General features: G+C 50.7%; 1 protein-coding gene across 1 annotated transcript in view; it reads right to left on the reverse strand.

Moving 5' to 3' along the window:
- The window catches only part of KIF26A (kinesin family member 26A), a 111128-nt gene that overhangs the window by 61476 nt on the left and 21803 nt on the right, over positions 1-27849 (reverse strand). Inside the window, exons 3-4 of the mRNA XM_038745980.1 lie at positions 12931-13110; positions 12657-12893 (exon numbers count right to left, since the gene is read on the reverse strand). Of these exons, the coding sequence (XP_038601908.1) occupies positions 12657-12893; positions 12931-13110 (417 nt within the window). The remainder of the gene's footprint in view (positions 1-12656; positions 12894-12930; positions 13111-27849) is intronic.

Raw genomic sequence — 27849 nt, forward strand, 5'->3', positions numbered from 1 at the left:
CAAATACCATTATCATTATTATTATTATTATTATGGACATACATCTTCCAGCACAGTCCCACACATACTTCAGACACTGGTTCACTTGGGCACAGACCTAAACCTGCTCTAGACACACACACACACACACACACACACATTCATTCAATAATATTTATTGAGCATTTACTGTGTGCAAAACACCGTACTAAGCACTTGTGAGAGCAATAATAACTATAATAATTATGGTACTTGTTAAGCGCTTACTTTGTGCCAAGCACTGTTCTAAGCACTGGGGTAGATACAAGGTAATTAGGTTGTCCCATGTGGGGGCTCACGGTCTTATTCCCCATTTTACAGATGAGGTAACTGAGGCATAGAGAAGTGAAGCAGCTTGCCCAAGGTCACACAGCAGACAAGGGGCGGCGCCGGGATTATATACCCACGTTCACTGATTCCTCTTTCCACTCAGCCATACAGCTTCTCTCTCTCATACACACAAACACACAAACACACACACACACACACACACTCACACCACCCCACCTAGAATCAAAAAAACGTTCAGGCCTCACCCCCACCTCCCAGCATCAAGGCAATGACACCATCAGGGCCCATAGGTCGGGAAGTTGTGGCTGGTTTGGCTGGCACCAGGGTAACAGGCTACAAGAAGCAGGATTGTTAAGAGCTCTGGAACAGGCTATGAAGAACTGGGGACCCCTATGAGCAGCCCCCCGGTTTCCAGAGCTGTGCCAATGCTGGTGCTCACTGACATTCAGCCATCTCTGGCACTTCTGGATATGTCAAAGCCCATGTTCCATTCAACTGCAGAACAGGAAGGACTCAATTCAAATTTCATACTGATGTCGTCTCCCCCTCTAGTCTGTAATCTCATTATGAGAAGGGAACCGATCTGCTAATTATGTTGCTTTGTACTCTCCCAAGCGCTTAGGACAGTGATCTGCACATAGTCAGAGCTCAATAAGTACCACTGATTGATTGACTGAACTAGTCATTCATTCATTCAATCGTATTTATTGAGCGCTTACTGTGTGCACAGCACTGTACTAAGCACTTAGGAAGTACAGGTTGGCAACATATAGAGAGAGTCCTTACCCAACAGTGGGCTCACAGTCTATAAGGGGGAGAAAGAGAACAAAACAAAACATATTAACAAAATAAAATAAATAGAATATGTTCAAGTAAAATAAATAAATAAAGAGTAATAAATACGTACAAACATATATACATACGTACAGGTGTTGTGGGGAAGGGAAGGAGGTAAGGCGGGGGGGATGGAGGGGGGACGAGGGGGAGAGGATGGAGGGGGCTCAGTCTGGGAAGGTCTCCTGGAGGAGGAAAGCTCTTAGTAGGGCCTTGAAGGGAGGAAGAGAGCTAGCTTGGCGGATGTGGGGACGGAGGGCATTCCAGGCCAGGGGGATGACGTGGGCCGGGGGTCGATGGCAGGACAGGTGAGAACAAGGCAGGGTGAGGAGGTGAGTGGAAGAGGAGCGGAGGGTGCGGGCTGGGCTGGAGAAGGAGAGAAGGGAGGTGAGGTAGGAGGGGGCGAGGTGATGGACAGCCTTGAAGCCAAGGGTGAGGAGTTTCTGCCTGATGCGCAGGTTGATAGGTAGCCACTGGAGATTTCCTGCCATAGTTTTGCAGTTATCTGTGCATTGAGACTTTTTCCTCCTGCTCCCACTGGAGCGCCTCTCCCATTATCTTGCCTGCTCCTTGAGGGCAGAGAGCTTGCCCATTGCTTCTACCGTACCTTACCAAGAGCTTAGTACAGTTCCCACCACGGCAGCTAGCCCATCTAGCAGTTCGTGTGGCCCTCCCTGAAGTGCTCAGATACTCAATGAACACCAGTGAATGGGCGGGGGTGAACAGCCCATTACAACCCTGAAAGTCATTCCTCACTGGCCACTCTGTTTCTAAAGAAATAAATCTCTGTCTTGAGGGTGAACTGCAAGCACTTAGTACAGTGTCAAGTGCTTAAAGAAGTAGCATGGCCCACTGGCAAGAGCACAGGTTGGGAGTCAGGAGATGTGGGTTCTAAACCCAGCTCCACCACTTGTCTGCTATGTTGGGGAAGTTATTTCATTTCTCTGTGCCTCAGTTACCTCATCTGTAAAATGGGGTTTAAGACTGTGGGCCCCATGTGGGACAGAGACTGTCCAAACTGATTACCTTGTACCTACCCCAGTGCTTAGAACAGTGCTTGGCACATAGTAAGCACTTAACAAATGCCAAGATTACCATTATTAGCAGTACTACCGTGCTTTGCACACAGTAAGCACTCAATAAGTACTTTTGAATGAATGAATGAACAATACGATTTCGATTCACCCTTTTTTCCCTCCCTTAGAGAAGCACCGTGGCTCAGTGGAAAAAGCCTGGGCTTGGGAGTCAGAGGTCATGGGTTCTAATCCTGCCTCTGCCACTTGTCAGCTGTGTGACTTTGGGCAAGTCACTTCACTTCTCAGTGCCTCAGTTACCTCATCTGTGAAACGGGGATTAAGATTCTGAGCCCCATGAGAGTTGGACAGGGACTATGTCCAACCTAATTAATTTTACCTACCCCAGCACTTAGAACATGGTGGGGCATATAGTAAGTGCTTAACAAGTATAAAAAAAAAAAACCTTGTGTTAGAACACCAAGCTGCTCCAGAGCTCCAAGCCGGCCGCCGCCTGAAATACTACCTTGACATTTCCAGCTAATTAGCTAAAATAAATTCAAGCCAGGGAGACAGACAAGTAATGAAGCCCAGATGCATGTGAAAGTTCCCCTGGATGCTTGCAAACTTCCAGACCTGCCCGGCAGCCCTATATCTCAGTCTTCTGTACTGCCCCCATTGGACCCCTCCCTGCCGCACAGGGGCCATGGGACTCGTGACCACAGAAATGTGACTGAGAGAAATGTGAGCGGGCCTGCCTCGCTCGGGGAGGAGGGGCGTGAGAGAGAAAGGAGCGGGCATAGCGTTTCCTGGAGGCATGTTGTTCTCCGAGGTGTTCTTCCCGATTGCCCGCTCCTACTGAACGCAGGCCAAAAGGCAACACCACCTCCAAGAAGGACCTCGCCTTGCACCTTTCTGTCACAGAGAACTTTGGTCTTCGTGGTGGTTGCACCCATCTGCCGAGCCAGATTTCATTCCAATGGGGGTTGGGCAGGGGGAGCGAAGGGATTATAGCAGCTCCTCTTTCACACTGATGGGAGACATTCCCAGCGCAAAGGCCCAGGCCCACCCCATGCTTTGCACATAGTAAGCACTTAATAAATGCCATCATTATTATTACTATTACAACCTCTCCTCCACTCAGGCCAGCCTACACTCTGACTCCTGGAGTGACTTTTCGGAATGCCGATCGCACACACCTCTCTCCTCCTAGGAAACCTCCAAAGGTTGCCCATCTTCCTCAGTGACAAACAAAACTCCCAACCATGAGCTTTGGTGCCTTTCACGAGCTGGCACCATCTTGCCATTCATCTCCCTCCACTCACCCACCTGTGCTCTTCATTTCTCCCTAATTCAGACAGCCCTCACTCTCCATAATCCTTGCTCCTGTCCCTTGCTCTGGTCCTGCCTCTGCCTGGAATGTCCCCCAGCTCACATCCCTCCCACCTACAAAGCCCTCCTGAAAACCCACCTCCTTCTGGTGGTCTTCCCAGATTAATTCCCTCCCCCATTCCCAGCCATCCTTAGGACTTGCATTTCTATCCATCAACAAATTCTATTCATTTTTCTAGCAATTAATTTTTCCATACCCTTGCTGATACCAGTCATACCTGTATTTTCTCTCATGAAGGTATGTGATGTGTCTGACTTTCCCTTTCAATTGTAAGTCCCTTGAGGGAAGAGATTGAGTCTTTTTCTGAACTTGGGCACAGTCCAGCGCTCTGCATTCATTCAATCGCATTTACTGAGCAGTTACTGTGCTCAAAGCACTGTACCAAGTGCTTGGGAGAGCTTTGGAACAGACAAATTCCCTGCCCACAACGAGCTTACAGTGGGCACCCATTACAGTCCTGATCTGGGCCCTTCTCCAGCACACTGGACCACATGCTCAGGAGAGCAGCATCCATTGACTGGTTTACAGTGATCCTCCAGGGTATCTCCCACAGCTGCTGACCAAGGTCAGGCCCACTGGCAGACCACCAGGACACCCTGAGGGAAGGGAACATGTCTACCAACTCTGTTGTACTGTACTCTCTCAAGTGCTTAGTACAATTCTCTGCACAAAGTAAGTGCTCAATACATGTCATTGATGATGATGATGACCCAGGTGAGAGATCCAGCCAGGATATCAGAGTGGTCGGGGTCAGGGAAGGGGAGCCCCCATCAGATCCTCCCTTACAGAGAATGGCACAGGTGACCTTCTGTCCAAGCTGACCGCACAGCTGCCTGCAACTGGGTTTTGCTTGCAGAGGGTGGGGTTTTTTGCCCCCTCTTCCCCACCCTAATGAAAGAAGGTGCAATGAAGCAGGGCAGATGGAATTCATTTCAGACCTGGGGGGAGAGGCAGGAATGGGGTAGCCTGGCCTAGTGGATGGAGCATGGACCTGGAAGTGAGAAGGATCTGGTTTCTAATCCCAGCTCTGCCACTTGTCTGCTGTGTAGCCTTGGGCAAGTCACTTAACATCTCTGTAACTCAGTTCCCCCATCTGTAGAATGGGGATTAAGATTGTGAGGCCTATGAAGGACAGGGACTGTGTCCAACGAGCCCACTGTTGGGTAGGGACTGTCTCTATATGTTGCCAACTTGTATTTCCCAAGCGCTTAGTACAGTGCTCTGCACACAGTAAGTGCTCAATAAATATGATTGATTGATTGATTGATTGATCATGCACTTACCCCAACACTTAGAGTGGTGCTTGGTACATAGTAAGCACTTAATGAATACCATCGTTGTTATCATTATTATTATTATTATTATCATCACTCCCATCCAGACCCCACCTTTGATGTGATCTCGCTGGACTCTCCCCAGACAGCGTTGCCTCCCCACCACAACAGGGGAGCTCACCGCAAACCGGCAAGGAACTAATGGCAGAGAGTAGGAGGACGGGGAATGCTATTAGAGGCTGGAGCTGAAGGCCACTTAAGTGGTCAGGGTAATCAACAGTGAACCAGGCAGTCAGCCGGCTCTGCAGAGAGGGACCGGAGATAGCAAAATTGAGAGTGCAACCCAGAGCCCCCCACGCAGCCCCAGACCTGGGGGAAGGGGAGGGGGTGGTGGGTGAGGAGAGCCACTAGCAAAGGGAGAGAAGGGGAAGGGGAATGGAGGGAGGCTAGACACAGATGCAGGAAGGGGATTCAGAGAGGTATCAGACATGTTTCCAGAGGCAGAAGCTAAAATGGAGAAATGACTCTGGTTCTTTGTCGGGAGGGTGGACAGAAAACAGGCAAGGGCAGGGATGGTGGGAAACGGGCATTCTGGAAAGAGGAAAGATTGACTACTGGGGAGGAGAGATTGCTGGGGGCCAAGGAATCCAAAAAATAGGAGAGTAGCAGGCCCGGAGCAATGCCCTGCCCTGGTAAACCTCACAGGCCAGCTGGCTGGCTCAGGATCCCATCTTTGACAGGGACAGGCGGGCATGTGGGCTCCATAATTCCCCGGGGCCAGGCCCGGCCAGGGGTATCAGCTAAAGCCCTTGTTGGCCACGGGGTCCGAAGGGGTCAGATCTGCCAATTCAAAATGAATCCTGGGTGGGGGCAAGCTCCCCAGGAGCCAGCAGGGTCCAGCTCGCCCACCCTAGATCTCGCTCTGCATCCCATGACTGTGGGTGGAGGGCTAGCGCCAGCTCTAGGTAGTAGTCCCCAAGTCAGGTAATAATAATAATAATAATGATGGTATTTGTTAAGCACTTACTATGTGCAAAGCACTGTTTTAAGAGCTGGGGAGGTTACAAGGTGATCAGGTTGTCCCACGGGGCTCACAGTTTTAATCCCCATTTTACAGATGAGGTAACTGAGGCACAGAGAAGTTGTGACTTGCTCAAAGTCACACAGCTGATAGTTGGCAGAGCTGGGATTTGAACCCATGACCTCTGGCTCCAAAGCCCATGCTCTTTCCACTGAGCCATGCTGCTTCTCCAGATTCATTCATTCATTCAATCGTATTTATTGAGCGCTTATTGTGTGCAGAGCACTGTATTAAGTGATTGGGAAGTACAAGTTGGCAATATATAGAGACAGTCCCTACCTAACAACGGGCTCACAGTCTAGAAGGTGGAGACAGACAAGAAAACAAAACGTGGATAGGTGTCAAGTCATCAGAATAAATAGAAGTAAAGCTAGATGCACATCATTAACAAAATAAATAGAATAGTAAATATGTACTAGTAAAATAAATACAGTAATAAATCTGTACAAACATATATACAGGTGCAGTGGGGAGGGGAAGGAGGTAGGGCTGGGGGGATGGGGAGGAGGAGAGGAAAATGGGGCTTAGTCTGGGAAGGCCTCCTGGAGGAGGTAAGCTCTCAGTAGGGCTTTGAAGGGAGGAAGAGAGCTAGCTTGGCGGATGTGCGGAGGGAGGGCATTCCAGGAGAGGGGGAGAACGTGGGCCGGGGGTTGATGGGCGAGACAGGTGAGAACAAGGTACAGTGAGGAGGTTAGCAGCAGAGGAGTGGAGGGTGCGGGCTGGGCTGGAGAAGGAGAGAAGGGAGGTGAGGTAGGAGGGGGCGAGGTGATGGACAGCCTTGAAGCCCAGGGTGAGGAGTTTTTTCTTGATGCATAGGTTGACTGGTAGCCACTGGAGATTTTTGAGGAGGGGAGTAACATGCCCAGAGCATTTTTACACGAAGATGATCCGGGCAGCAGCATGAAGTATAGACTGAAGTGGGGAGAAACAGGAGGATGGTAACAGATGACAGGGCTCCTCAGGCATCCTGTGGTCAGTTGGGGGGAAGTCCACATTCCCCATCCTACCCCCAGAGTGGCCCAGCGCACAGAGAAGCACAGGGCAAGGCTCAAGCTAAGACAACAGGTTACCCCGTGGCCTGACCTGACAGGACCACATGTCATCACCCTCAAGGTGGGATCGGGGAGGGGCTGGAGTCACAGGCCACAAAGGAATCTCACCTTCCACTTCTGGCGTAGTATCCCAGCATGGTGGCCAGCTTTGAGTGCAGGTGGGGGATTGAAAGAGGGCAGGGACTTCAAGGGGACAGGGATGAGACAAGAGGGACAGACACTGACTCTTCCCCACTTCTAAGCCTTATTGAAGGCACATCTTCTCCAAGAGGCCTTCCCTGACTTTCCTCTTCTCCCACTCCCTTCTGTGTTGCCCTGACTTGCTCTCTTTATTCATCCCCAGCCCCACAGCACTTATGTCTATATCTGTAAATTATTCATTTATTTATACTAACGTCTGTCTCCCCTTCTAGACTGTAAGTTCATTGTGGGCAGGGAATGTGTCTGTTCAACGTTGTAGTGTACTCTCTCAAGTGCTTCTGCACATCATAAGCGCTCAATAAATAAGATTGATTGACTGACTGACTGAGGGGAAAGGTTTCCCCTTATCCCTTCTCCCCACAGGCCATCAGATCCACCCAGGCCCCAGCTGAGATGGTACACTGCTCCTCTGGCACCAACTTGCTGCCAGGCCGCAGCCATAGAGCTTGGCTTCTCTGCCCTGTGGGCTCCAAAGACTTGCCCCCTCCCCGGAGAAGTGATTTCAAGTAGATGTTGAAGTATTGGGGTGGACATGGCTGCTGGGGCAGCATTATGAGGGCTCCTCGCAGTCACGAGTACAACCTGCCTCTGGCTGCCAATGGTGCCAATATCCACGCAGAGAAGCAGTGTGGCCTAGTGGAAAGAGCACGGACATGGGAGTCGTAGGACGTGGATTCTAATCCCAGCTCTGCCACATGTCAGCTGTGTGACTTTGGGCAAGTCACTTAACTTCTCTGTGCCTCAGTTACCTCATCTGTAAAATTCATTCATTCATTCAATTGTATTTATTGAGCGCTTACTGTGTGCAGAGCACTGTACTAAGCGCTTGGGAAGTACAAATCTGTAACACATAGAGACGGTCCCTACCCAACAACGGGCTAACAATCTAAAATGGGGATTAAGACTGTGAGCCCCACAGGGGACCTGATTACTTTGTATCTACCCCAGTGCTTAGAACAGTGCTTGGCACATAGTAAGCGCTTAACAAATACCATCATCATCTGTACAAGTCTAAGACCCACAGGAGTCCAGCAGCGGCCAACCGGCATCAGATACATCAGGTATCTTTCACAGCTTCCATCCCTCCCTGTTTCTGACCAACATTTGGGCATCCACGGATCAGGATTCCACAGCCGCTTCCGAGTGGCACCCCAGCATGAATTCTTTCAACCCCAGGACCATGGGCCTGGGAGTCAGAAGGACTTGGGTTCTAATCCCAGCTCTGCCACTTGTCTGCTGTGCAACCTTGGGCAAGTCACTTCACTTCTCTGTGCCTCAAGAACCTCATCTGTAAGACTGTGAGCCCCGCCATGGGCAGGGAGTGTGACCAACCTTATTAGCTTAACCCAGCACTGATTTGATTAACCTAGCATTTAGTACAGTGTCTGGCACATAGTAAGCACCAAATACCGTTAAAAATTGTCACAACTTCTCTGTGCCTCAGTTGCCTCATCTGTAAGATGGGGATTAAGACGGTGATCCCCTCCTGGGACAAGGACTGTGTCCAACTTGATTAATTTGTATATGCCTCAGCACTTAGTATAGTGTATGGCTCAGGGTAAGGACTTAACAAATACCCTGAAAAAAAAAGCCTAATTTCTTTCAATCCTTGGGCCAGAGGGCTTCTCAGCCCGAAGCTGGAATGCAGGGAGGAGCAGGAGTTAACTTATATACACATCTCTAATTTATTTATTTCTATTAATGCCTTAACTCCCCCCCTAGACTGTAAGCTCACTCTGGGCAAGAAATGTGTCTGTTCATTGCTATACCATGCTCTCCCAAGCACTTAGTACAGTGTTCTACACACAGTAAGCACTCAATAAATATGATTTAATGAATGAATTAATGAGTCCCAAACAAACCCACTGAAGGCCAGATGAAGAATGCGACGGGTTCTTACCCGCAGGCACTCAGGAAGCATCAGTTAAGACTGTGAGCCCCATATGGGACAAGGAGTGTGTCCAACCTGACTTGCCGACTTGTACTTCCCAAGCACTTAGTACAGTGTTCTGCACACAGTAAGTGCTCAATAAGTACGATTGAATGAATGAATTAGTACAGTGCTCTGCACACAGTTAGCACTCCATAAATACGATGGAATTCATTCATTCATTCCATCATATTTATTGAGTGCTTACTGTGTGCAGAGCACTGTACTAAGCACTTGGGAAGTACAAGTTGGCAGCATATAGAGACGGTCCCTACCCAACAGTGGGCTCACAGTCTAGAAGGGGGAGACAGAGAACAAAACAAAACATATTAACAAAATAAAATAAACAGAATAAATATGTACAAGTAAAATAAATAGAGTAATAAATATGTACAATCATATATACATATATACAGGTGCTGTGGGGAGGGGAAGGAGGTAAGGCGGGGGATGGGGAGGGGCAATGAATGAATCAGCGAGAACGAAGTCTTCCCACCCTAGATGTGACGGCACAAATCAGACGAACCCGGGGATACGTCAGTAGGAGCCAGTAGCAGGAATGGAAACTGAATGATGATGATGATGATGATGGTATTTGTTAAGCACTTACTATGTTCAAAGCACTGTTCTAAGAATCCAATCACCCTCCCTGACCAGATATCTGGGATCAGGCTGGACCCTCAAAAACTTCCCCAGCAAAGAAGGGAGGAGCCCAGGAAAAACCACCTTCTCCCGAGCACATAGAAAGCAACGTGAACTCTCCTCGTGTGACCCTTCCAGGCAAGGCTAACCCCTACAGGCTGTCCAGCCACCCCCCAGCCCCCAGCATTCTTGCGAATGCCCCAAGTTTGGGATCAGGTCTGGCCGGGGCCGCCTCCGGTCTGTGACTCCCTCTAAAATCTCGTTAGTGCTGCTTTACGGTTCCAGGCCTTCCTCTAATTATCGATCGCCAGGCCCGCCAGGAAATTACCTCATCTCAGCCCTACAGTTCTATTTCTAATCATCTCATCATTGATTGCCGAGGCTGTTCTCTAATTATAAATCCATTACCGGCCCAGCCCCGAAACCAGATCAATAGTGCCCAGGAGATGGGGGGACAGGAACTAAGTGTCCACGCTTAATATCATCTTGGCAGCAGTGGTTTTGGGGTCTGCCCCAGTTGGGGGGGTGGGGAGAGGGGGGTGGCAAGTGGCTGCTGTGGAACTGTTGGGTAGGGACTGTCCCTATATGTTGCTGATTCATACTTCCCAAGCACTTAGTACATGATCTGCACACAGTAAGCACTCAATAAATATGACTGACTGACTGACTGAATGAAGGAATGGAACTCCCATTTCCCAGGAAACAAGTCAATCCGTGACCCCTGCTCCACCCAAAGCTGTCTCCAAGTGGTCCAGCAGAGCCCAGTCTTCCTCCCAGAACTCGGGGCTGGGGAACAAGTGAGTCTTTCCGTATATGGTGTTCCAAGCTATGCCCAAGACCCCCAGCCTGTCCTGGATGGGGCAGATCCCGAGCCACAACTGGCCACTCCCTTCCTTCTAGAAGCCAGGTGGTGGTGGCAGACAGGCAGACCACCCAAGACCCTTTGCAGGTTCTCCAGGGGTTGGGGCTGAGTACCCCCAGAGACCTCTAGACTGTAAGTTTGTCCTCTAGGCTGTAAGCTTATTGTGAGCAGGGAATGTGTCTATTGCTATATCGTATTCTCCCAAGTCCTTAGTACAGTGCTCTGCACATAGTAAGTGCTCAATAAATCTGTTTGAATGAATGAATGAATGAATAAATGCCCTCTGGAAGCCTCATTCCAGGGCCCAATGCGGAAGCTTCGGGCTGGGCATGGAGGAGCCCGGCCGCCTTCCTTCCCCACAACCAGGCCCACCCACGCTGCCCAGAGTCTAGAGACCTGCTGAGCCAGGGATGCTGGGGACTAGTGACCAAACGGTTTCCTCTGCCACCACGTCCTTGCCACCACTGGGGCACAGGGCTGGCCGCCGTGGGCTCTGGGTCAGTTGCCACTGCCAGTACACTCTCTGTGGGACATCCTAAACCACACTATCAGTCCCAAGAATCGGTCGGTGTCTGTTCTGTGTTTCCAGAAGTCCATGGAGCCTGAGATGTCTTGGTTGGAGGAACCAAGCAGAGTCTGACCTGCACCATGGTTGGCTGGCTGCACCCCTGGCTGGGGGTGAGCAGTGGCCAGGGAAGCTGACCAGCTTCACCTGAGACACCTTAGAGCTGTTTGAGCTCTTCCCTCCTCCTCCAAAGTGTTCTCCCTAAAATGCCAACCTAGCCCTACCTCTGACCTCCCTCAACCTCAGAATCTTCTTGGCACCCCAGCATGGCAGAAGCTCTCTAACACTGCCCACATGCTGAGCATAAGCCCACAAAGTGAGTCAGAGAGGAAAGTGTTATTGGGGTGAACTCAGGCAACGGTGACATCAGCCAGTTTCTTCTTAAAGGGAGAAATGGGAATGATTTTGCCTCATTCTGCTCAGGCATGCCGAGCACGGGCAAGTTGTCTCCCAAGGGGTCTTACCTTTGCCACTTCCACTTGAGAACTCAGTAAGACCATCATACCCTTAACAATGCCAACCGGGTCAGCCCTGTAGCCCATCCAGCCCAGACCTCTGTCTCCGCAACAGCACCAGGACACAAGGAAGAGCCACGTGCTTGTTGTCCTCCTGGACACCCATCCTCATGGTCAGGGATAGACCATCCAACACCTCTAACTTGCTCTCTAACTCCTTAATTCTTATTCCAAATTTACCTAATCCCTTCCACTTGTTAAGTAATCATTTATTGCGCCCCTACCATGTACTGTAAAAGTAAAGGGCATGGTAATAATAATACTAATAATGTTGGCATTTGTTAAGTGCTTTCTAAGAGCCAAGCACTGTTCTAAGCGCTGGGGGGATACACGGTAATCAAGGTTGTCCCACGTGGGGCTCACAGTCTTAATCCCTGTTTTAAGTATGAGGGAACTGAGGCACAGAGAAGTGAAGCGACTTGCCCAAAGTCACACAGCTGACAAGTGGCGGAGCCGGGATTAGGACCCATGATCTCTGACTCCCAAGCCCGTGCTCTTTCCACTGAGCCACACTGTGATCCCTGCTCTCAAGGAGCCTACAATCTTCATGAATCTTCTAACATTAATAACTCCTCCCTCCAATAAGTCACCATGGGGGCTCTCATCCAGTCAATGAATAGTACTGATTGAGCACTATACTGATAGTATTATTGAGTACTGACAGGCCATTAGGACATTTTCACCCTACTTGACGTTGATAATGGCCCACACCTTGTCCTTTCCATCCTGACAGTTTCCTCATCTGTAAAATAGGATTTGATACCCGGTCTCCCTCCTCTTTAGACTGAGAGTCTGACTTGAACAGGGACTGTGTCTGACCTGATTATCTTGAATCTCCCCCAGCCCTGGGTGTAGTACTAGGTGCCTGGTAAGCACTTAACAAATATCATCATTTTTCATTGTAATTTTAATAATTTCCCCTCTGGTGGGGAGTTTCCAGATGGAGCCCCTCCTCCCCCCCCACCACCAAGATACCCAGACTTACTAGACATGCAGCAGGGAGGAAGCCGTTGGACCTCGACAGGCTCCACATGCCCTCTAGGTACTGCTGGGCTTGGATCGTCACCGAACTCAGCGCATCCCCAAGTCCGCCGGTCCCTACGGTCACCTGCACGCTGGGACCGGGGAACGCCCCAGGCCCCGCCGCCCACGTGCCGCCCTTGTGCCTCTCCGGCCCGGTGAGGAGCCTTCCAGCCTGGCCTGACGGCAGGGCTGGGGCCCGCTGTGAGGGGGGCGGTGGGTGGCACTCCGCTCTGAACGGCCGTTCGGCTTCCGGGGCCGCCCGGGGAGGGGCCCTGGATGGTCCGAATGGCCTCCTGCTTCAGCTGGTTCAGGTGAGCCGCACATACGTCGCAGCGGGTCTCGCCCTCTGGCCTCGTCTCCTGCAGGGCTCCGGCCATGTGAACTTTGTCCAGAATCAAAGCGGATAATCTGGGATCCTGGGAGAAATGGACAAAGAGAGGCAGAGAGAGACAGTGAGTGAGAGAGAAAGCCACGTTGAGTGCTACTTGGACAACTCCCACTGCCTCCCAGCCCTACTCTCCATCCCAAGTCGGTGAGTAAGGGGGCCGCTGTTCAGCGGTGGGCCTCGGGTCACCCCCCGCTTTCTGCCCATCTCCTTCATCTTACCATTACCTGCTCAAAGGAAAGCTCCTTGTAGCATCGATTTCATCCCACATTTCCAGGTGTCCCCAGCATGGCGTCCTGCACCCAGCAGGCAGCCGATGCAGTGAAAATGGCCTCATGAAGCCCCCAGTCCTGTTTGCCCAGGGCAGAGCCTGCAAATCCCATCATTAATTTCCCACCCAGCACCCCTTGACCTGTCACCCCTCAGTTTCCAGCCGGGAACCCTGACTAGGACCAATCAGGTCTCTGGCCAGCTCCCTCCTAGACTCCAGGCGGGGATTAGGGGAAAAGTCAAATCCATCCCTGAATAAATCTATGCTCCCCAAAATCTTGCCAGCAGACAAAGCTGGCCCACCCCGAATGGGCTTCCGTGATTAGAAGCTTCAGGAAAGTGCCCAGAGCGGAGGAAGGCTCGTTTGCTTCACAGGATAAAACAGAAACAGCTTTTCCGATGCCAAACTCCCGCCTTTAATGAGGCAGGAGAAATAACTTTGCTGGATCCTCAGCAGCTGGCTGGAACCCAGAAGTCTGGACTGCTCGGCAGACGGCTCTAGGGTTTGAGGCCGCTCTCTCCGAAACTGATATCAACCGTCTCTAGAGTCAGGTCAAGCTCACTCTGCTGTCCTCTCTCCCAACCCCTGTCCGCGTGTCTCATCTAGCACATGCCTCCGCCTAAGCCCCCCATGGTTCATGAGGCCAGAGGCTGTGTTACGGAAGTAGGAAATAGCTAGATTAGCACAACCTTCTCCTTCTTCCACCCTTCCTTCCACCCGAATATAACTCCGGCATGACTGCTGACAGCTTGGCCCTGAAGTAGGGCGAGCTCCGGACACTGATTTTTCAGAGTTCAAGCAACGTGGCCTAATGGATAGAGCAGGAGCCTGGGAGTCAGAAGGACTTGGATTCTAATCCCGGCTCCACCACTTCTCTGCTTTGTGACTTTGGGCAATTCACTTAATTTCTCTGGGCCTCAGTTACCTCATCTATAAAATGAGGATTAAGATTCTGACCCCCAGGTGGGACAGGGACTGAAACTAACCTGATTACCTTGTATTTACCCCAGCATTCAGTACAGTGCCTGGCATACAGTAAGCACTTAACAAATACCACAATTATTATTATTGTTATTATCAGACACATATATGGACAAAACCTGGCATGATTGTTCAGCGTAGAAACAGGATGGCCTAGTGAAAAGATTATGGGTCTGGGTGTCAGGACACCTGGGTTCTAAGCTTATCTCTGCCACTTGCCTTCTGGGTGACTTGGGGCAAATCAAGGAACCTTCTGGGCCTCAGTTTCCTCTTCTATTAAACAAAGATTCAATACCAGTTCTCTCTCCCCTTTTGACTATGAGCTGCCCCTGGGATGAGGACTGTGATGATCTTGTATCTACCCCAGCTTTTAGAGCAGTGCTTGGCACAAGAGTAAATGCTTCACAAACAGAACTAGTATTATTAGCCCTTGCAACAGACGGGAAGTGACTCCGACCCATGGTGAAAACACTTAAAATCTGGAATTCCCAACCTTGAAAAACTCTAAAGCAAAAAAGCCTGTTGGGATGAAAGACAAGGTCTGGTTTGGCTTCTGCTCATACGGTAATTGCTTCAATGCTGTGTATTAGTAAACTGATTTATTAACACTCATGAAAGGCCTCTGGATTTTCTCCTGGTTTCGCTCTCTTTATGGGATTTGAGGTCTCAGTAAATCGGCCTTTGAAGTTAACCAGGACGTACGTACGGTCCTGATTAAATACCACCACCCCCCCAACCCCAAGCCCTCTGAACAATGAGAACAGTTCAGAGAGGAGACTCCAGAACTAACAGCACATGGCTCTCACCTGCTCCGAGCCCTGTCCTTAAGAGAAAACACCGACGATGCTAACGGCTGAGCAGAAAAGGGGATGCCCACGAGAGAGCTACAAATGTTCCACCGTTGACCCGGCGGCCCCGATTTCTCGCCCCGAAGCATCACACGAAACGGGTCAGTGAGCTTTCCGCGGGGCAGCGGCCCCGGGTCGGAGTTCAGCTCCGGAAAAACGAAACGATTCAGAAAATAGGCTGGGTAAGCACAGATGTTCCCTGAGGAAGGTTGAAATTTTCCTCTCTGGTGGTGGAAAGGGATCCCTGCAGGCTGCATTCTCATTGTCCGCGAGCAGCTGAAATAAGTTTTTCAAACTGTTTCTCTGGTCCTTTGCTGCTCCTGTTCCCCGTCCCCCGGCTGAGGCCAGCTGTGAGCTTAGATTGCTTTTTACTTTTTCCACTTAGTGGGAGAAAAACACCTAGCTAATGGGTGGGCGTGAAGTGGAAAGGAAATACGGAAATAGGCGGCCGGCTCTGCTAAAAACATCCAACGCTACTTGAAAGAGAGCCCAGCCTCTTCCTCTGCGAGAGGATCCAGTGTGACCCTATTGTTGTTGCTGGGGCCGCCACCTTCCTGGTCCCGGGAGCTTGGGCCTCCCCACCGTTTCACGCCGGGAAGGAGGCCGAGGCCAGGACCCAGCAGAGCTAAACGCCTCCAGCTGAGGTCATGGGGACTCTCCACTCACTCCAAGATCACTGGACATAAGGTGCCAGTGCAGGGGACAAATGGAGGTGGGGGGGACTGCTACAGGATGAGCTTTGGACCATAAAAAGAGAAGCAGCATGGCTTAATGGATAAAGCACTGGCCTGAGAGTCAGAAGGACCTAGGTTTTAATTCTTGCTCTGCCACGTGCCTGCTGTGTGACCTTGGGCAAGTCACTTATCTTCTCTGGGCCTCAGTTACCTCATCTGTAAAGTGAGGATTATGAGTGGGAGTCCCATGTGGGACAGGGACTGTGTCCAACCTGATTAACTTGAATCTATCCCAGCTTTGAGAACAGTGCTTGGCACATAGTAAATGCTTAACAAGTACCATTATCATTATTATTATTCTTATAATAAAAAAACTGTTCTAGTGGATGAGTGAGCTCACACAGGAGGTGCGGGCTTTAGCCTCTCCACAAAATAGGCACTCAGTTCAGCATTCTGCACACAATAGGCATCCAAGACATTGCCCTGCATTCAATGGGCAAAGTCACTCAGTACAGCACTCTGCATTCAACAAGCACCCTGTACAGAACTCTGCTCACAATAGGCACCCTGTGGAGCCCTCTGCACACAGTAAGCACCCAATACTTTTTGCTCAGCCCACAGCTAGTGTTCAATAAATACTACCGATTAGTTGAATGGCCAAAAAGACAAGGGTGATGATGATGATTATGGTATTTGTTAAGTGCTTACTATGTGCCAAGCACTGTTCTAAGCACTGGATGCAACTGCCCAGTCTTTCCCCACCAAGAGCATGAAAAAAACATCTTTTTCTGGGTTTACCCTGTCTGGAGCCATCTTCAATTCAGCCTCTAGGACCCCAAGCTGCTCACAGCCCTGACCGAAGAGTGCTCCCAGACCAAAATCTGGGTCCCTCAGCCCACGTATGTCGCATCATGGAAAGTGGCAACCCAGCCACCGTGGCTATCCAACTGTCACCCAGGCAAGGCCAAATCAGGAGAATCCTCCCGAGTTTGGATCTGCCTTTATCCCGCTCCTCAAACACAGCACTAACCAAACCCAGCCCGGCGGGGTCACCGGCACTTTCTGAAAGTCAGGTCAGTTCCATCCCTGGCTTGGAGGCTCCAGGTTGCAAGCTCAGTTTGTCGACATGTCCAGGCAGGGGCCTCTCCCACCTCCGGCCTCTTGCACACGCCCTCCCAAGGCCGGGAACTCCCTCCCCTTTCAAATCCACCGGACCCCAGCTCTGCCCATCTTCAAAGCCCTCTTGAAATCTCACCTCCAAGAGGCAAAACCAATTTTCTTCTCCCTAGATCACACCATCTCAAATATGGTCTTCTGCTTCCCCAGCCCGCCCCCGCCAGCACTTTGTATCCCTCTTTTTCCATACTCTGCTATAAAAACACTTCTTTATTCACTTGCCCATTTTAACACGGCTTTCCTCCCTTAGACAGAAATTTTGTGTCAGTCCTAGTGTAAGATCCTTGAGGTAAGAAGTGGTGTCCTCTACCTCCATCACACTCTCCTGAGTGCTTAGTCCAGTGCTCTGCACCCAGGAGGCACTCAATAAATACTATACTGACAGAGTGATGGATTTCAATTCTACCCAAAAACTTGCTCTCTGCCAATAAAAGGCTGAGGTCAAGGGTCCCCATGTGTCCCTCTGTTTTCCTCCACCTGCCCCCGATCTCTCTTCGATTATGTGGGTGTCACCCTACCAGCTTGCCAAGCTCTCTGCTCCCCCATCAAAGAACTCTCTCCAAGTGGATGGCCGGAAGGAGGACAGAGCGCTCTGTTAGAGAAACAGCGTGGATGGTAGAACAACAAAGGTATAATCCTTAAACCTTACCTGCAGCTATTAGTGCTGAAAGCCCAGGAGAGCCCAGCAGGCAGGACAGAGGAATAGCCATCTGGAATCTCACTCGGGAAGCCGCCCTCCCCCACCCATGCAACCCTATCCTTCCGAGGAGAATCGATACCCCGGGTGTGAACAAATGATGAAAGCCAAATTGCCAACCCAAGCCCCTTTCTTCCTCACTAATGACCTGCAGGCCTGGTTAGCCCCCTCTCTCAGCCCAGCCACTCCCTGCCCCTTCAACTCCCACACTCAACACGGCCCACCTTCCACCCCTCACCGAACCCCAAACACGCTTGGCGATCACCTCGATGACCTCTCCCCTTAGCCGGGGCCCATGACAACCCGCCAGTGCCTAGCACCTCCTCTGCCAACTCGTTCTGAAAGAAACTTTCACCCTGTGGAGGAATCAATGTTAACGATGTCAGGGCCTGTCTTGCCGGCTGCGTCGGGCTGAGCTGCTTACAAATTCACTTTTATTTTACACGACAGTGAGAGATATCGGCCGTCGGTTTTCATGCCGGTAGCCCTTTTGAAGGGCAATGCCGATTAACAACCAGATGCATGGAGAGGAAGGGAAACGGGGCGGAGTTTGGGATCCAACAGAAACAGCATCCAGGCAGGGTTCCTGGAGCGAAAGCCAGATGTGAGAAAGTTTATTGTCATAACTTGGCCATATGTACCATGGAGATGACCTCACAAATAAGACCGTGAATTAGGTGTCTCTCCGCCAGCGGCGTTATAACCACCCCCTACGTCATCCCCTTTGCTGAACAGCCAAATAAATTCTTTTAGTTTTCTCGCAAGATGCGTCAGAACCCAATTCAGCAGTGGCCAGAGGGGTTTCTTCCCCCACCCCTGAATTGAGTTCCTTTGCCGGGTACACCCCCATGCTAAGACTTCTAAGCTACAAGCCTCTTAGAGAATGAGTCAATGCCAGTGTTCTTAGCATGCTTTATAGAGGCAGTGGAGCCTAGCGGAGAAAGCAAGGGCTGGGCCACGGCAGACTTAGCCTTTCATCCCTGCCCTGCCACAAGTCTGCCGTGTGACCTCAGGAGAGTCACTCGACCCCTTCAGGCCTCAGTTTTCTCTGCTGTGAAATGGGGAAAATGAGACCCACTTCATCCTGCCTCAGGGATGATGGAAGGGTAAAACACGAAAACTGATGGGAAAGGCCTTTGGGTCGATCGATCAATCAGTTTGGTCAATAACAGCTCTCAGCAGACACGTGGTGCTATTATTAATAAATCCAATTTAGGAATGATGTACAGAGACCAAGCAAGAGAGGGGAATTTTTTCAGAGAGAAATGCTTCACGGCTGACATAATTTCTCTTCCTTCTTCAAATTGTGCCCAAAATGGAAGCTTGGAAAAGTATGAGGAAGGCACGGCCCATGCTTAAGCCATGGTTCAAAGGAAACTTCCCCCACGATCTCCTATGGGTATCGCCACCCCAAAATCATCTTTGAGCAGTGCTGAGTGGGGGCCGGGCCCTGGGGGAAGCCTGAAATACCCCCACCCTCACCCCTCGGGGGGCAGCGGGGGACACATTCCCTAAAGCCAGCTGTTGGGTGCTCAGAGATTCTGAGCCCTGAAATGAACTTGATTTCATTCCATTTCCTGTTCTTTTTTCTTTTAGGAATTCAAACCAGGCCCTGCAAAGCAAAAGCCATGTCTGCCTGTTGTAAAGATGAGTCACAGCGCGGGCCTGCTCCAAATGATCGATAGGAAGGCCAAGAAACCCGGACTAGCTTCTTCCCAGCCTCCACCCGCCAACCCTCTCAGCTCCTATCAATTCCCATTTCCTCTCCCAGCCCACCCCCCTCCCCGCCGACACCGGTCCGACAACCACCGGCTGGCTTGCGACTTCCGGCCTTTCTCAAGGAGCGGAGAAGTTGTTGGCTTGAGGAGATGCGGGCTGGGAGCTCAGCCTCTATGGCTCAGGAGGTCAGGGGTCGTCCTACCAGCCACGTAGAAGGTGGCAGAGGTGGCCGCGGGCACCGTGCAGGATCACAGCCCAACCAGGATGGAAGCCCCCAGAACAGTCATGTGAAAATCAGAATCCACAGGTTGAAACCTAGTAATTACCACAGCGGCGAAATATGACTTTTAATTTCCTTGTTTACGAGCTAATTGAACAGATATTTTACTTGCACTTGGAAAAGGTTTTTCTTAATTTGATTCAATTTAGGGGACTGGAGGCATTCTCTGGGCCCCCACAGCGCCAGGGGTTCTGGTTTAATGCCGAGTTTACGTCGCGGGAAAGCTTTTGTTGAAAAATAATGGTTTCACGTATTCAGGTTTATTGCTTGCATTCAGCAATCTTCTCTTTCTCACCTCCAGGGCCTTCCTCTTGGCATGAATGAGACAGTGCTGGGTGCAGACATATTCTCATGATGGTGTGGTGACAGGGGTCAGCTCTGTGGGAGAGATGGGGTCAGTGCCCCGGGGAGTCCAGTTGTGGGGGCAACAGGGCCAGTGTCCCCTTGAATTTCCAGCTATGTTGTGGGGGTGGGAGGGGTGGGGAATAAATAGAAGCCAGTGTCACCTTGGTTTCCAGCTGTGGGGGAGATGGGGCCAGTGTCCCTTGGGATTTTCAGTGGTGGCATGGGGGGTGGGGTCAATGTCTCCCTCGAATATCCATCTTAGGGTGGGGGGCATGGGAGCCGGTAGAGAAGCGGCATGGCTCTGTGGAAAGAGCACGGGCTTTGGAGTCAGGGATCATGGGTTCAAATCCCCGCTCCGCCACTTGTCAGCTGTGTGACTTTGGGCAAGTCACTTAACTTCTCTGGGCCTCAGTTACCTCATCTGTAAAACGGGGATGAAGACTGTGAGCCCCATGTGGGACAATCTGATCACCTTGTAACCTCCCCAGCACTTAGAACAGTGCTGCACAACGTAAGCACTTAATAAATGCCATTATTACTATTAATACCCAGATTACCAGTTGTGGAGCTTTGGAGCTGGGGCCCTCTGGTTTCCAGCTGTGAGGGTGACATCATTGTTGCCTCCACATCTGTCAGGACTAGACTCCCAGCCTCCCTCAACCTGGGTGCAATTCACTGCACTAAGCGTTTGAAGTGCTCAAAACAAAGGGACATATTCCCTTCCCATGAGGAGTTGGCACAGGGTCTGAGCTCCATGAGAGACAAGGATTGTATCCAACCTGATTATATTGTATCAACCCCAGTGCTTAGTAGAGAGCATGGCACAAAGTGCTTAACCAATACCACAATTATTTATTATTATTACATCTGTTTCCCAGTACCTGACCCCTCATAGGCCATCGAGAAATGTCAACTGAAAGCAATGACATCGCTTCCCTCTCAGCCAGCCACGGGAAGACCCTCCTGCCCCCTCCTGCTACACACATATACCACGAGGGAGACCCTTCTCTACAGTGTACGGTAGTTAAATTGTTCCCTCCCAGGCCCAGGGCAGTAGACAAGTGTAGACAGTGTTATTCTTTGGTCTGTCTTCAACCCTGGGGCCCAGGCTGACAACTGGTCTGTGTGTATGTGTATATGTGTGTCTGTGTGTTTAGATTTGGGAGGTTCGAGAATGGACTTAAAATGGAAATCTTCCCACTCGCAGAGAATGTTGGAGCTTCTGATGGTTAGCTCATGGGGGTCAATAAATCACCCAAATGCCAGCACGCTGAGTACCTTGTTATTAGTTCATGTCTGACTGCCATGGTGAAGCAGTTATGTGCCAGATAGTGCAAATACCTGCAGCCAATCCCAAACCAACATCAGGATTTAGCTAAACACCACTTCCCCTCTTGGCTGGAGCTTCCCTACACCTCCATTCCGAACCGTGAACGGGACCCACCATTTGAATAAACCTAGGGATGTTTAATAGCCAGTTTGTATGGGCACGGAGTGAAGAGGTTTTGTGCCATAAAAGCTAGAAGGCTTTACTAGCCAGCCCGCCACCATCCTGGCCATCCGGAGAAGGCAGAAAGGTGACCTCAGGGATTATCAGGGTCCTAGTTGTCCCTGACCAGGCCCCCCAGATGGGGTAATCTGAAAAGTATGATGTAAACTGATGCAAACTCTGAATGCAGTACTCTTGCATTCAAAATCGTGCCTATTTATTGTGGAAGGCCGTGATTCAAAACAGTAGTTTGCAGAGACAAGGAACGGGACAGGGGTAGCGGTGGGACTGGGAGTGGGGCAGGTTCTGGGACAGGGAGCAGGAGGCTGGGGTCAAGGGCTGGGGCAGAGGGTGGGAGCGGGGAGTAGGGGCAGGGAACAGGAGACCAGAGCAGATGGTGAGAATGGGAAGTTGGGGAAGGGGACAGGGGGCTGGGGTGGGATTTGGGTGTCATCACTGCACATGGACTCTGGGTTGCCATCGCACCAGATTCAGGCATACTTGCCAAGAGTTGGGGCAAGACCTGCAGAAACCTGGCAGCTATGGGGTGAGGAGAGTGGGGCCCTCCCTTGCCCTGCCCTGCCCTGTTCTCCTGGGCTCTTCCCAGCTGGGCCCACTGTGGCCCTCCCTGGCCTTGTCTGACCCTTTAAAACCCCTCCCTGCCTGGCCCGCTCTGGCCCAGCTCTGTCCTGCCCGCACACTTCATTTCTCTAGTGCTAGCGTTCTCACTGTACCTCAATCTCATCTATCTCACCGCTGACCTCTCACGCATGCCCTACCTCTGTCCTTGAATGCCCTCCTTCTCAAATCTGAAGATTACTCTCCTGGCACATCTCCTCCAGGAGGTCTTCCCTAAGCCCTCCTTTCCTCTTCTCCCACTCTCTTCTGCGCTGCCCTGACTTTTTCCCTTTATTCATCACCCCCATCCAGCCCTACAGCACTTATGTACATATCTGTAATTTATTTATTTATATTAATGTGTCTCCTGCTCTATACTGAAAGCTCATTATGGGCAGGGAATGTGTCTGTTTATTCATTCATTAAATTGTTTTTATTGAGCGCTTACTGTGTGCAGAGCACTGTACTAAGAGCTTGGAAAGTACAATTCGGCAACAAATAGAGACAATCCCTGCCCAACAATGGGCCCACAGTCTGTTAATTGTTATAACGTACTCTCCCAAGCACTTACTGCAGTGCTCTGCACACAGTAAGCACTCAATAAATGTGACTACCTGAGTAACAGACTGTCCTGTCCTACCTGGCCCTGCCTGACTCTTCACAACCCTGCCTTCCTTGGCCCTGCCTGGCCCCACTCTGTCTGACCCTCCCCTCCCTGAGATCAATCCAACAGAACCATGAGATCAGAGGAGCCCAGCCAGGCTGGTGGTAGCCCCTGCCTGCCCCTTCCCTCAGGTCAAGGCTATGTGCCAGGCACTGTACTAAGCACTGGGCTGAATAGCAGAAAATCAGGTTGGACTCAGTCCTTGTCCCAGTGGGGCTCCCAATCTCAATCCCCATTTTACAGATGAGGCAACTGAGGCACAAAGAAGTGAAGAGACTTGCCACACAACAGACAAGTAGCAGAGCAGGGATTAGAACCTATATGACCTTCTGACTCCCACATCTGTGCTATAACCACTACACCAAGAGTGGCGCACCCCACCTCGTCCTGGCACTGCCCTTACCAACTCCGGGCACGGCTGCCACATTCCTGGGCAAAGCTGAAGCAGGGGGACCCCCACCCTGTAGGCTGTGCTGCTCGCCACTAGCCCCACTGGAGTGACCCAGCACAGCCCAGGCCCCTCTGTAAGACAATGGAGGTTGGGGTTCTAATCCCACATGGAAACAGGAACCAAATTCCTCCTCAAGGGCTTCAACTTCCCAAGAGGAGCAACGGCTGATGCTGCCACCAGTACAGGCCATGAAACACCTGCATGGGTTCCCTACTCCTCCTCTTTCTCACTTCTCCTCTCCTCCCCTCACCTCACCCCAACTCCCCTCCTTTGCCCCATCTCTCCCTTCTTCCATCTCCCATCTCCCCTCACACCCATATCTCCTCTCTTGTCACTCTCATCTCTGCTTTCCCTTTTTGCTTCCATCTCCCTTCTCCCCTTGCTCCCATATTTCCCCTTGCCCCATCTCCCCTTTTCCTTCTCCTCCATCTCCCTTCACCCCATCTCCCGTCTCCCCTCTCCTCACCCCCATCTCATTCTCCCCTCTCCCCCTCTTCATCTTTCCACAATCTCCCTTTGCCCCATATCCCTTCTCCTCCACCTCCCCTCTCCCCACCCTGCCACCTCCCCACTTTAGCCAGTCTCCACAACGGGTCCCTTTGTGCAGGACCCCGGCCATCCTTGAGGCCATGGCCATGGCTGGGGCATAGCCGGCTTTGAGAGCCTGCAGGAGCTGCCCCCGGCCTCACTCTCCCAGCCCATCACGCCACTCCTGATGCCCACACCCGCCTGTGCCAGACACAGCCCCCACAGCAGGGTGCATCCCCACAACAAGCTCATTGAGGAAACTCCCGCAAGAGACAAAGGCCCCCTGTCCACTGGGGCAGTCCCTGACTAGGGGTAAAGCAAATGGACCCTTAAATCCAGGGGACTGGGCTAGCTCCTAGGACCCAAGCTGTTTCCTACACAGCAGCACTCAGCTTCCCTGGAATAGCACCCTCAGACTCTTTCCGCAACAATGAATCCAGAGAGGCCTACAGGGCTCAGCCTCTCACTAAGGCAATGGCAAACCTGCCAGCCCATAGGAAAGCAGGAAACTCGGGCCAAGCTTCATTGCACTAAGATCTGACATCCAGGGCTGAACCACAAGATTCATTCATTTATTCATTCATTCAATCATATTTATTGAGCGCTTACTGTGTGCAGAGAACTGTACTAAGTGCTTGGGAAGTACACGTTGGCAACCTATAGAGATGGTCCCTACCCAACAACGGGCTCACAGTCTAGAAAGGGGAGACAGACAACAAAACAAAACATGTGGACAGGTGTCAAGTCATCAGAATAAATAGAAGTATAGCTAGATGCACATCATTAACAAAATAAATAGAATAGTAAATATGTACAAGTAAAATAAATAGAGTAATAAATCTATACAAACATATATACAGGTGCTGAGGGGAGGGGAAGGAGGTAGGGCCGGGGGGGATGGGGAGGAGGAGAGGAAAAGGGGGGCTCAGTCTGGGAAGGCCTCCTGGAGGAGGTGAGCTCTCAGTAGGGCTTTGAAGGGAGGAAGAGAGTTAGCTTGGCGGATGTGCGGAGGGAGGGCATTCCAGGCCAGGGGGAGGATGTGGGCCAGGGGTTGACGGCGGGACAGGCGAGAACAAGGCACAGTGAGGAGGTTAGTGGCAGAGGAGCGGAGGGTGCCCATAATTATTATAGTAATCACAATAATTGTAGTATTTGTAAAGAGCTTACTATGTGCCAAGCACTGTACTAGGCCCTGGGGTAGATGGAAGATCAGCAGGTTGGACCCAGGCCCTAGTCCCCTGTAGGGCTCACAGTATTGGCTGGGCTGGGAGGCAGGGTTTCTGGGAATGAGATTCCAGGGGTGGGGCTCCAGAGGTCGGAACTTGGGAAGCGGAAGGGGCTTGGAAGGGTTGGGAGCAGGAGGAAAGCTTGGGGAAAGGGAGGAAAAGAGGAGGAGAAAGTGGAGTGGAGGAAAGGAATTGAGTAGGGCGGGAGGAGACCAGAGAAGTCGCCATCATTTCGCTCGACTTAATAAATCGTATTAAGTGCTTACTGTGTGCAGAACAGTATACTAAGCATTTGGGAGGGTACAATATAACTGACTTGGTAAACACATTCCTTGCCCATTATTGCTCCTCTTCCCCTGGCCCCAGAGTCCCATGAGGACGAGCCAGCCAACTGGCAATGGAGTCAGGCTCTGGAACCACTGCAGGAGCATGAACCCTGTGGGGCTCAGCACCGTCCTGGCACCACTTCCCAACCCGACCCCCCAGCCTATGCCTGGAACCGGAACCTGGGACCTCCCGCCGCTGGCTGCTTTTTCCCACACAGAAGCAACATTTTTCTTATAAGCAGCATGTGCTCAGTCAACACCAGATCCGGTCTGATGCTGATTCCCAATCCAGGATACATGGCTGTTCAGCCTGGCCAGAGCAGCCAGAAAAAGGCAGTGACACTATCACAGGCTGAGCTTCAAGGCCCCTGGATGCCTAATAGCAATGCTTTTCCAAGTGGCGATGTCCTCCTCCGCCACAAACAATGATCAAACTAAGCATCCCCATCTTCCAAGTCCTCCTGAAACCCACCTGCAACTCCCAGCTGTATTTGGTATTGTCGACCACCCCCTTCTCCAGGAAACATTATCCAACCTCGGCTTCACTGACACTGTCCTCTCCTGGTTTTCCTCCTATCTCTCTAGCTGCTCATTCTCAGTCTCTATCACGGGCTCCTCTGCCTCCCATTCTCTAACTGTGGGAGTTCCTCAAGGCTTAATTCTGGGTCCCCTTCTATCCACTCTCTTGGAGAACTTATTCACTCCCATGGCCTCAACAACCACCTCTATGAGGATGATTCCCAAACCTACATCTCCAGCCCTGATCTTTCTCCCTCTGTAGTCTTGCATTTCCTCCTGCCTTCAAGACATCTCGACTAGTATGTCTTGCCATCACCTCAAACTTAACATATCCAAAATGGAAATCCTTATCTTCCCACCCAAATTGTGTCCACCCCTGAATGCCTGTCTCCCCTTCTAGACTGTGAGCTCATGGTGGGCAGAGAATGTTTCTACCAACTGTGGTATCGTACTCTCCCAAGTGTTTAGTACAACACTCTGCACACAGTAAGTACTCAATAAATATGATTAAGTGGTTATTTCTCACCTCAACCTGGCAATCAGGGACTAGAAGGCTCTGCAGCTGTCCCTTGCAATGAACCACTTCTCTTAAACCTGCTTCCTCTGAATTTCATCTTGGTTAACTGGGGAAAGGGCCAAACTCCTTTAAAGTCCAGGCTTTTACAGCAAGATCTCAGCCCCAGAGGCCTTCCCGCCTTTGAGTGAAACCGAGAGCCTCCCAACACCACTAGACACTGAGAATAAGCTCCCAGAATTCCCAGCCACCCCCTATTCATGCCAGCATTGGCGTGGGCCACCACTGAGAAGCTTCCTTCCCATCAATCAATCCTATTCATTAAACAGTTTACTGGGTGCAGAACACTGTACTAAGCGCTTGGAAGCATTCAATACATCAGAGTTGGTAGACAAGTTCCCTGCCCACAATAAGGTCACTGGATTGAGCCAGAAATGTTTTTGCACCCCATGGCATCGTAAGAGGGTGCCTTCAAGGCTCTCCACCAACTCCCTCCTTCTTACTTATCTGCTCTCTTCACCCACCTCTCCCCACTTCTCTCTCTTCACTCCTCCCAAACTCACCTTCTCCCTGTGCTTCACTCTCACCTCCCCTTGTTTCCCACTAGTCTTCACACCTTTCCCTTGCCTTCAACTTTCTGACCTGTCAAAACCGCTATTCCACACCTCTCCCTTTCTTCCAAACCCTTCTGAAATCTCACGTCCTCCAGGAAACCTTCCCTGATTAATCCCCACCTTACCAGTTCAGTGCATCCCATCAGCCAATCTTAGTTCTCATGTATATAGGGATCTATGTCCATGTTCACTCATGGATTCATCGACTTATCCTCTCATCCTCCTGCTATCCACAATTGTAACTTTGTTCCTGTTCCCTATTCGTAAAAAAGCTGGGTCTCCCTGTCTCATCCATTAATATTAGAAGGTCCTCAAAAGCAGAAATAATAATAATAATGGTATTTGCAAAGTAATTACTATGTAACAAGCACTTTACCAAGCACTGGAGTAGATACAAGATCATCATGTCCCACATGGGGTTCACACTCTAAGTAGGAGAGAGAATAGGAATTAAATACCCATTTTATAGATGAAGAAACTGAGATATAGAGAAGTTAAGTGGCTTGTCCAAGGTCACACAGCAGACAAGTGATGGAGTCGGGATTAGAACCCAGGTCTTCCGACTCCTGGGCCTTATGTTCTTTCCAGTAGGCTATGCAGGAACCATGCCTTCCACTTCTCTATTCTCCCAAGGACTTAACACAGTGCTCTGCGGCCAGTAGGTGTTCAATAAATACTATCAAATTGAAAAAAGACAAAAAGGAGTGGGTTTTGATGTCATCTACCATAACATCTGGGCAGTTCAGTGAGTCTTCTCCAGCACAAATCCCGAAGGGAACCCTGGCGAGTCCTGCACCTCTGCTTCTCTTGAGTGTGAATCAGATTCCCTG

Source organism: Tachyglossus aculeatus, chromosome 1, assembly GCF_015852505.1.
Source record: "Tachyglossus aculeatus isolate mTacAcu1 chromosome 1, mTacAcu1.pri, whole genome shotgun sequence".
NCBI lineage: Eukaryota > Metazoa > Chordata > Mammalia > Monotremata > Tachyglossidae > Tachyglossus > Tachyglossus aculeatus.